The sequence below is a fragment of the Octopus sinensis genome, linkage group LG11, assembly GCF_006345805.1.
Source record: "Octopus sinensis linkage group LG11, ASM634580v1, whole genome shotgun sequence".
NCBI classification, from domain to species: domain Eukaryota; kingdom Metazoa; phylum Mollusca; class Cephalopoda; order Octopoda; family Octopodidae; genus Octopus; species Octopus sinensis.
The window spans coordinates 8,626,815-8,638,390 of NC_043007.1; the positions used below are offsets into that span (position 1 = coordinate 8,626,815).

Sequence of the window (11,576 nt, forward strand, 5' to 3'; positions counted from 1 at the left end):
ATTTGCTTAGATGAAATGCAGTTCGGTTTTGTGCCGGGTAGAAGCACCACTGATGCTATATTCCTGGTCCGACAACTGCAGGAGAAGTACCTAGCTAAAGATAAACCCCTCTACATAGCTTTTGTGGACTTGGAGAGAGCCTTTGACAGGGTCCCCGATCCCTTATCTGGTGGTCGATGCGGAAACTGGAGATTGACGAATGGCTAATAAGGGCTGTACAGGCTCTATACAGAGAGGCTGTCAGCAAGGTTAGGATTGGCAACGAATATAGTGAAGAATTCCGGGTAGAAGTAGGTGTGCACCAAGGCTCAGCCCTCAGTCCTCTTTTATTCATCATAGTCCTCCAGGCAAGAACAGGGGAATTCAAGACAGGATGCCCCTGGGAGCTCTCTATGCTGATGACCTGGCTCTCATAGCAGAATCACTACCGGAACTAGAAAAGAAATTTCGGGTGTGGAAGCAAGGGTTAGAATCAAAGGGCCTTAGAGTAAATGTAGCAAAGACCAAAGTTATAGTAAGCAGAAAGGCGAACTCAGCACACACCCCCTCGGGCAGGTGGCCCTGCTCGATCTGCAGGAAAGGTGTAGGTAGAAACTCCATAAGATGCACCCAATGTAAGCTATGGACACATAAGAGGTGCAGCAACATCAAAGGGAAATTAACTGATAAGATAGCTTTCATGTGCGGCAGATGCACAGGGACAATAGACACCAAAGACACTCAGAAAACAGATTCCATCACACTCCAGGGGAAGAAACTAGAAGTAGTTGATAGTTTCCGCTACCTGGGTGACCAAGTTAGTAGTGGAGGTGGATGCTCAGAGAGTATCACCACTAGAATACGAATAGCCTGGGCAAAGTTCAGAAAGCTCCTACCCCTACTGGCGACAAAGGGTCTCTCGCTCAGAGTGAAAGGTAGATTGTATGATGCATGTGTGCGAACTGTCATGCTTCACGGTAGTGAAACATGGGCTGTGACTGCAGAGGACATGCGTAGACTTAAAAGAAATGAAGCTAGCATGATCTGCTGGATGTGTAATGTCAGTGTGCACGCACGACAGAGTGTAAGCACCCTGAGAGAAATGCTGGATATAAGAAGCATCAGATGTGGTGTGCAAGAGCGACGCTTGCAATGGTATGGTCATGTACTGCGGATGGATGAGGAGAGATGTGTGAAGAAGTGCCACTCCCAAACAGTTGAAGGTATCAGGGGGAGAGGTAGACCCAGGAAGACATGGGATGAGGTAGTCAAGCATGACCTCAGAGCGTTGGGCCTCACTGAGGCAATGGCGAAGGACCGATATCTCTGGAGATATGCTGTGACTGCCAAGACCCGGGCTGCTTCCTGCACCATTTCCGCATAGCCCCTGCCCATTCAAAGTACCCTGGATTCCAGAATGTCCCACTGTGCTTGAGGAGACCTGTTGAGTCATGAACATGAACATCGAAATAAATAGTAGTTGTGATACCTGTGCCGGTGGCACATAAAAAGCACCATCCGAACGTGGCCGTTGCCAGCGTCGCCTCGACTGGCTTCTGTGTCGGTGACACATAAAAAGCACCGTCTGAACGTGGCCGATGCCAATGCTGCCTTGACTGGCTCCAGTGCTGGTGGCACATAAAAAAGCACCATCCAAACGTGGCTGTTGCAAGCGCCACCTCGGCTGGCTTCCGTGCCGGTGGCACATTAAAAGCTCCAACCGATCGTGGCCGATGCCGGACCCCCCTGGCACCTGTGCAGGTGGCACGTAAAAAGCACCCACTACACTCGTAGAGTGGTTGGCGTTAGGAAGGGCATCCAGCTGTAGAAACTCTGCCAGATCAGACTGGAGCCTGGTGCAGCCCCTGGCTTCCCAGACCCCGGTCGAACTGTCCAACCCACGCTAGCGCGGAAAACGGACGTTAAACGATGATATGTATATACATACATATATGTATGTATATACATATATATATATGTATATACATATATATATATGTATATACATATATATATACATATATACATATATACATATATGTATATACATATATATATATTGATATATATGTATATACATATATATATATACATATATGTATATACATATATATATACATATATATATATATGTATATACATATGTATATACATATATATACATATACATATATATATATATATATATATAATATATACATATATATATATATATATATAATACATATATATATACATATATATATAATATATATATATATATTATATATATATACATATAACTTAGAATAACTTAGAAAGGTTTTGGCCAGTATTGGCCCAGGCCATGTCTAACTTAATAGCACCACCTGGCGAAGTCTTTCAGTTCAGGATTTGGGCACCAAGGCCCATTCGAGCAGAGAGTTATTGTTTGCGGAGACATATCCGGGTGTGAGTGGTTTGTCCGGTACTGTTTGAAGGAATTTGTCCAAAGACTTCTTGAATTTTGTGTGGTCAGTTTCTTTTTTGACGTGCCCTGGTGTAATGTTGAAGAGAGCAGGTCCAATTGAGGTGAAATAGTTGTGCCGTATTGTCGTTATGTGATGCGATTTAGATTTTTGTTGTGGACGGATGGCACGTGGTCCAAGCCTTGGATGCATTTTGAAGGTGATGCCAACATCATTCGGACAGTGCTGGTGGAATATTTTCCACATCATACAGATAATGTAGCGTTCACGGCGTCGTTGGAGTGAATACAATTTCAGCTTCTCTAGTCTACCCCAGTAGTCAAGGTCTGACATGCCATCTATCTTTTTTGTGATTGACCTTTGGGGAGCTTCAATTCTCATAATATTTTGTTTTGTGTAGGGAGACCACAGTGGACAGCAGTATTCAAGGTGGGGTCGGGCAAAAGTGGAGAAGAGAAGGATAATAGCGTGGGAATCTCTCGACTGGAAGGTTCTGAGAATCCAGGAACACATTCTGCGGGCCATGTCAACTTTGCTGCTTATATGTGTAGCCCAGCTTATGTTGTTGTCCACTGTTACTCCCAGGTCTCTGATGTTGTTGGATGCCATGAGAATTTCTCCAGAAGGAAGAGAGTATGGGAGTTTCAGAGCGTCCTCCCTTCCAAAGTGGATCAGTTCAAATTTGTCTTCATTTAGCAACATGTTATTCTTTTCCGCCCATTGGACAACAGCCAGTAGGTCTGACTGAAGGTTTATTCGGTCATCCACGCCATTGATGACCTTCTGGAGCTTGGAATCATCAGCGAAGGTTCTGATGTTACTGTGTTTGATGGTGTCAGTAATATCATTTATGTAGATGATGAAGAGAAGTGGGCCCAACACAGTGCCTTGTGGGACACCACTGCTGACTTTGGCTGGGCTGGATTTGACTCCTTCGACTACAACATGTTGGGTTCTGTTAGACAGGAAGCACTTGATCCACTGCAGCAGCTTTCCAGTGACACCAATATTGGACAGCTTTCTCAGAAGGATCTTATGATCAACCCTGTCAAAGGCCTTGCTGAAATCAAGGTAGATGACATCAGTGTTGGAACCTTCTCCCAAGGCTCTCAAAATGTCATCAAAATGATGCAGTAGCTGCGTCAGGCAATCTCTCCCATTACGGAATCCATGCTGGTTGGGGTTCAGCATATTATGACTCTCAAGGAAGTGAGTCATACGCGATCTCAGCACCCTCTCAAATACCTTGATGATATGAGAGGTGAGTGAGATTGGACGGTAATTCACGGCAAGCGATTTGTTTCCTTTTTTGAAAACTGGGACAACAGACTGGGATAGAAGGTCTTCTGGTATATATCCAGCATCCAGTGAGTTCCGCCACAGATTGGCTAGAGGGGGTGCAAGTTGGTTTTGACACATCTTCAAGACACAAGCAGGGAACCTATCGGGACCTACTGCTGAATTATGCTTCATTTCCTTTATTGCTGCTAAGACATCAGGAGCGCCAAATGTTATGTCCGATAAAGTGTATTGGGGAGTAACATCACTGATACAGCCCAGATCAGTCATATCAGGATTGCTGAAAACAGAGCAATATTGTTTCTGCAATATCTCTCCCATGGTTTCGGCATTGTCTTGAAGAGTACCATTTTCATCAGAGGGCCAACAGTAGATACATATATATATACATATATATATATATGTACATACATATACATATATATACATACATATATATATATGTATATATCTATATATATATATATATACATATATATATGTATATATATATATACATATACATATATATACATACATATATATATATGTATATGTATATATCTATATATACTGTATATATATATTACTCGTTCACTTGTTTCAGTCATTTGACTGCGGCCATGCTGGAGCACCGCCTTTAATGGGGCAAATCGACCCCGGGACTTATTCTTTGTAAGCCCAGTACTTATTCTATCGGTCTCTTTTGCCGAACCACTAAGTGACGGGGATGTAAACACACCAGCATCGGTTGTCAAGCAATGCTAGAGGGACAAACACAGACACACAAACATATACACACACATGCACAGATATATACATATATACGACAGGCTTCTTTCGGTTTCCGTCTACCAAATCCACTCACAAGGCTTCGGTCAGCCCGAGGCTATAGCAGAAGACACTTGCCCAAGATGCCACGCAGTGGGACTGAACCCAGAAGCATGTGGTTGGTTAGCAAGCTACTTACCACACAGCCACTCCTGCGCCTATACGATCTATCATATATATATATTTATTTTATTTTATCTAGTTTCAGCTTACGAGCTGTGGCCATGCTGGGGCACCGCCATTTGGTGTTGCTACATGATTTTACTTCACGAATGCTTTTTAGCAATTGCCATTTGGTGCATGAGAGAGTTCGATGCAGCTGCCCTCATCTGCACCTCCTGCCGTAAAGTTGGTTCATCTGGAACACCTGACCGGAAGAGATCCAGTTTTATTTTAAAGACATCTGCATCCACCCCATGCAGGTCTCTCAGGTTCTTCGGGAGGATATTGAAGAGCTGTGGGCCTCTGAAGCCTAGGCTATCACAGTATCTTGTCCTACATCTTGATGGCATATATATGTATATATATATATATATATATATATATATTTGTTATGCAAGATTTTTTATGTGAAGTCGTGTGTTGAAACAGATATTGTTATATTTCGGAATGGTCATTTTGCCAGTTTAGCCAATAAAAACACATGCACTATATATTTGGTGTTACTTTGCTTCAGTGTTATTTATTTTTTACATTATTCTTAATCTTATTTCAGCCAGAGCTTTTTCGTCACACTCCTGTGACCGCATCAGTGGTCCTTTGTTTTCTTCTTTCTTATCTGTGTCTCTCCTTACTAACCGTCAGCCATTTTGTATTTCTATTGTATGTCTTCATTTGTGCATGCGTATATCTCTATGTGCGTCTATGTTTATTTAGTGTGTGTGTGTGGGGGGGGATGCCCTTTAATATTTGTATCTTCTGTTTATATACGTTCATGTAATTTGTTTTTGTTGTTTATTCTTATTTTGTTCATGTGTTTACATCCACCTATTATTATCATTACATATGCTTGTATGTATGTATAACAACAATACTAGTAATAATAATAATAAATCGAAAAAAAAATAATAATATAGTTATTTATTTCTATTTGTTTATTTATCTGTGTATTTATTATGTTTTCGGGATACTCTACCGTCATATGTTGTGGTGTGTGCTAGTGTTCCATTCTAGTTTTCTATTCAGGCCACGTTCGGATGGTGCTTTTTACGTGCTGAAAGGAAGCAACAGAAAGTAACAACCACACTCTTACCCGCACGTAGAGCAGGTCACCTTAAGCTAGTATATATATATATATATATATATAGTCGCCATGATAGATCGTTAGACACTACACACATTTCTTTCTCTCTTTGTTTTTTCTGTGTCCCTTTCTGTAGAAGAGCATAGGCTCGAAACGTAAAAGACTTTTTCTATTCCTGAGCATTATACTAATACATCTGTTTGTTGTCTACACCACTAGTCTTCGTCTTTTGTTTTTTTTCGTAAACTCTCCATACAAATATATATATATATATATATATATTCAGTTCACATTCGACAATTAACAAAAATCACGAACATGAGCAACAGCAACAACAATAATTCATTCTTAATTGCCCTCTAAAATATTTCCTACCTACGACAAACAATCTGATGGCAGCACAGCATGAAAATAAGATTTCCCGCGGTGGGTGAAATATATCGGACAAGTCTGATGAGAGGGTCAATAGCACGTGAAACTGGTTGTTTGTTCAGCAGGGAGAGCATCGCGATTTATTTACAATAGACATGACTAACACACATAAACACATACATATATCATATGTATATAGAATTCATGGATAAGCCGCGCACCGGGCGAAACTTCGAAGTTACACTCACTGGAATTTTAGTAACTATGACACTCTACACATATATTGAGTCTTTTATTCAACCAATGCTCCATGTTTCTTTCCTTTTTTCGTATATAAATAAAATATCACACAAGATATCGAAGTAAATTTAGTTGTTTAGCCCAAGGTCAGTTCTGACCGAGTAGACCCATGATTAAAGACAATTCTATTATTTTCATCCATTTTCTTTCTTTTCCTTTCTTTCTAATGATGAACAACAATATAGAAGACCAATATGGGGCAAGACAGGTGGATGTACTATTTCTGTCAGGTCAAACAGCCCTTTAGGGATTCCTTGGCAACCAAGATGTATTTGTGAGGAAATACTTCACAGCCAATCTCGTTGTTCATTTTCATTTTCTTTGTAGAATAAAATAGACAGAAAAATTAAGGGAAACCACAAAGAAAGGTGGGTAAAATTACAGATTATCACCCCCACAATTTTCACTAAGAAAAAAAAAAAAAAACTCGGATTTTTTGCGTGGAATCAAATACCCTGACCCCCTAATATGCTGCAAATCCCATATTTTGGTCCGGAATTCCTCCGGAAAGGGGGGGGGGGTATTACCCCCCCCCCCGAAATTTTCACAAGGAAAAAAAAAAATCAGATTTTTTGCGTGGAATCAAGTACCCTGACCTCCTAATATGCTGCAAATCCCATATTTTGGTCCGGAATTGCTCCGGAAAGGGGGGGTAACCCCCTCCCCCGGAATTTTCACAAGGAAAAAAAAAATAACATATCAATAATTTAGAAAAGAAACATTTCTAGAAAATAGTAAATTGAAGTGTCAACAAATTATTGGGCAAAATTGAAGTGTGAACAAATCATTGGGCAAAAGAAGATTTGGCATACTGTCATGCTTTTAGCTGTCAGAAGTGAAAGTCGTCAACTTCGTGTATTTGCGTCAGGTTCGCTGTTAGCCTTATAAAACAATAGAAGTTCAGTTTAAAGTTTATAAATAAATACATTTCATTCCATGTTCTGTTTAAACTTTATAAATAAATATATTCTTGCAGTGTGTGTATATGTGGCTATATGTCTGACTAATGTGTGTGTCTGTATTTATTGTATGTGTGTATAAGTAGTAATATGCTTATATACGATTTAAAATAAATATGAACGATTTAAAATAAATATACCTTAATTGTAGTGTGAGAAAGTATATATATTCTGATGATAAAATATATTATCTTTCAAAAACATCCCAAATTTATAGACTATATCGTGTATGTTTAAGAAATGGTTCATGAGACATTGTTCATCTGTCTCCCCACCACACCTCCACCTACACAAAAATTAGTTTGAGATAGAGAGGGCGGCACAGAGAGAGATCAGAAGCAAAAATTAGAACCTGACACTATCACAGAGCGTAATTCAAACATTCCACTGGCTCGAGGAACCCCTGTACAATAATTTAATAGTCTTATGCACACATATCTGCACAGGAGAATTAAAAATTACTGCCGATTTTAGCAGTTTTGCAACTTCTTGCGGAACCCTGGTTGAAAACCACTGTCTAGCATAACAGTATGTTTTGCTGAGAATTAATCCACTTTTTTTGACAGCAAGAGGTAAGTTTGTCTGAATTTTATCCATTACATTATCCATTATAGTAATATTTGTCTGTTGAAACCCGTTTTAAGGCGGTCAATAGTTTAATTAAAGATGTGTCTATACATGTATATATATATACATGTGTATATATATATATATTTATATATACATGTGTATATATATAGACATGTGTATATATATATATTTATATATATATATATATATATATATATATATATGTATACACATGTATATATACACCTGTATATATATATATATATTATATATATATAAAACATTATTCTTCAATTCACCAATAATGTTTTAATTTCAATTATCCGCACCAACGCACGGTTGCAACGCCAGATGGTTGTACCTCCAACCGTGCTGTTTACTGCTGTGATTTTTGCTACTAAGGTATCGGTTAACTTTTGATTAATCTACAACAAGATTATTCATCTTTCTATTTCACATAATATATATATATATATATATATATATATATATATACATGTATATATACACCTGTATATATATATATATATATATATATATATATATATACATGTATAGATACATCTTTAATTAAACTATTGACCGCCTTAAAACAGGTTTCAACAGACAAATATTACTATAATGGATAATATAAGCATATAACTACTTATACACACATACAATAAATACAGACACACACATTAGTCAGACATATAGCCACATATACACACACTGCAAGAATATATTTATTTATAAAGTTTAAACAGAACATGGAATGAAATGTATTTATTTATAAACTTTAAACTGAACTTCTATTGTTTTATAAGGCTAACAGCGAACCTGACGCAAATACACGAAGTTGACGACTTTCACTTCTGACAGCTAAAAGCATGACAGTATGCCAAATCTTCTTTTGCCCAATGATTTGTTCACACTTCAATTTTGCCCAATAATTTGTTGACACTTCAATTTACTATTTTCTAGAAATGTTTCTTTTCTAAATTATTGATATGTTATTTTTTTTTTCCTTGTGAAAATTCCGGGGGAGGGGGTTACCCCCCCTTTCCGGAGCAATTCCGGACCAAAATATGGGATTTGCAGCATATTAGGAGGTCAGGGTATTTGATTCCACGCAAAAAATCCGAGTTTTTTTTTTTTTTTCTTAGTGAAAATCGTGGGGGTGATAATCTGTAATTTTACCGAAAGGTGTTGATTGGTAAACAGCTAGAATTAATTGGTGCCAATAACGGTACGGTACAAGCATTCTAGGTATGATGGATTACATAAGCCAATAAAGTGCTTTATGGTTTCCAAAAACGGAAGTATTTCGTGCAATAGGTTACACACACACACGCGGTTATATATAATATATTAATGTATGTAACAAAAAAATAAGTTTATATAGAATTATATGCAACCAAGTTCCACATATATCGAGAAAGTTACCCACAAATTTGGGTGCAAGCGAACCCAAGTTCAATCTTTCTATCATGCGTGTGTGTGTAACTGCAATTTAACATTAAAGTGAAAGATCACTGAATACTTTAGAGTGCATATTAATTTTCACAAGGATGACTTCGCAGTTTTGGCTTACCAGCTGTCATTGGGTATATGTGAGGATGTGCCATATATTGTAAACATATCTGATGGACAATACAAACAGTTAAACTTTGATAAAAGATTCAATGCGATGAAGTACAATAGTTACTAAGTTATTTCACCAATAACGGGACGGGGGTGTTTAAAATAAGACGAATGCACGCATATGTACACATATACACAATAAATGGGTGAATAGCTAGATAGATAGAAAACCAAATTGTAGTTTAGCACATATATGTGTGTGTGTGAGTGTGTTACAGCAAAATTTTATATCTTGGACATAGAGTTACACAAGAACTATAGGAAGAACTATATGTGTGTGTGTGTGTTATGCATCTGTTGTGAATAAGTATAAAATCATGTCTCCGTGTGTATATATATATATATATATATGTATATATATATATATATATTATATATATATATATATATATATATATATATATATATATACGTATATGCCTGTACGTGAGTGCGTGGAGAAAGTGAAGATATAAAAAAGAATAAGTGGAGAATTACCTTAATAACTGTTCGACCCAGTGTATTGCTCCGGTTTTGATGTCCCTCAGCTCAACTGTTCGAGCCAAGTTAGTTTTGATTTGTGCCAAAACTCTCTCAGATTCTGCTTCCAGTTCGTCATAATATGGCAAGTTATGGTTGTGGATGATTTCTCTCAAATTTGGATTGAAGCCTTGGCTATCAGCGTCGTAAAGTCGCTCCATTGACACACAGGAAAATATTACAATAATAGAAGATAAGATAGAGAAAAGCCTAGAGACCGACACCAACAGGATAAAGGTGATATGCACGAAAAATGTTCAGGAAATGTTGGACGTTCTGAACGAGATGACAATCGTTAGGAAAATTATTTAAAACATATAGACATACAAAGAAGGTCTATAATATATATATATATATATATATATATATTTAAATATACATACATATATATCGATATATATATGTAAGATAGACGGATGTGTGAGGAGAGTTAGAAAGCTGGAAAGATTTCCCCCAAATGTCCTACGCTAAATTTCAAGTTAAAACATGTATAGCGATGCATGAAATTCTTCAACAGAAATCCCCCCAAAAAGACAAATTACGTAAGAAGTCTGTGAACGAGTTTAAGAAGTGTTGTTTGTTTTTCTTTTAAAAAAAAACACAAACAATGTGAGAAAGAAAGAAATTAAGAAACGGTTGCCATCATCGTCACAACTCAAATCCCTTTTTCTGTGACACTGCGCACGCACATTGCAGGGGAGATAACTCCGCTCGACGGTTTTCCGTTTTCTTTTTCTCGTTCTTCTTTTTTCAGCGAAACAATTAATTTGGCTGTTTGTTATCTCTGTCTCGGCTTCCTGATATAATTACACACACATATCTACAGGTTCTGTGATCAGTTCTGGAGACGATAAGATAAATACCATTCAAACAGAAGCGGGTGGATCACTTTGATCGATTGTTCCTGCACCGCTTCCAAAAGATGTGGCCTGTGTGACTAAGTTAGGAATCATTACAATTCCATTCATATCTTGCATAAATTATACTTGTCAGTTACTTTATTTCATTGGCCGTAGAAGGCTGAGAGAAAAGTTGACGTCAGCTGGGATTTGAACTCGAAACGAAAAGAGCCGTAATTTAATATCCGCAAAGCATTTTGTCCGATAGTCTAACGACTTTTCCAATCTTTCGTCTGCTGTGAGAAAAATTGGCTTCGGGAAGCCAGCATCAATTACAGTGTTTAATCTCATCTCTATACCTCCAGAGTTCAAATTCCATTTTCATACCTCCAGGGCCGGTAAAAGAAGTACGAAGTACAGGAGTCTATTTCAAGTACAGTGACTTTCCAACAGTATAAGAAAGAGTTGTTATTATTATTATTTTCAAATACTGGAGGGACATAAATTGTTGAGGATATAATTATTACCGATTGGTTTTTAGTTAAAATCCGTTAAAATCAGCTTCACCTTTTATTCACATAGAGCTGTTCTGTCAACAAGCCTTCCCTCTAGATGT

At 37.8% G+C, this 11,576-nt stretch overlaps 1 protein-coding gene across 1 annotated transcript in view; it reads right to left on the minus strand.

The window, feature by feature from the left end:
- The window catches only part of LOC115216980 (proteasome activator complex subunit 4), a 121,576-nt gene extending 110,770 nt beyond the window's left edge, over positions 1-10,806 (minus strand). Inside the window, exon 1 of the mRNA XM_029786464.2 lies at positions 10,080-10,806. Coding sequence (XP_029642324.1) covers positions 10,080-10,282 — 203 coding nt within the window. The 5' untranslated portion in view covers positions 10,283-10,806. The remainder of the gene's footprint in view (positions 1-10,079) is intronic.
- Between the last annotated feature and the right edge of the window lie 770 nt (positions 10,807-11,576).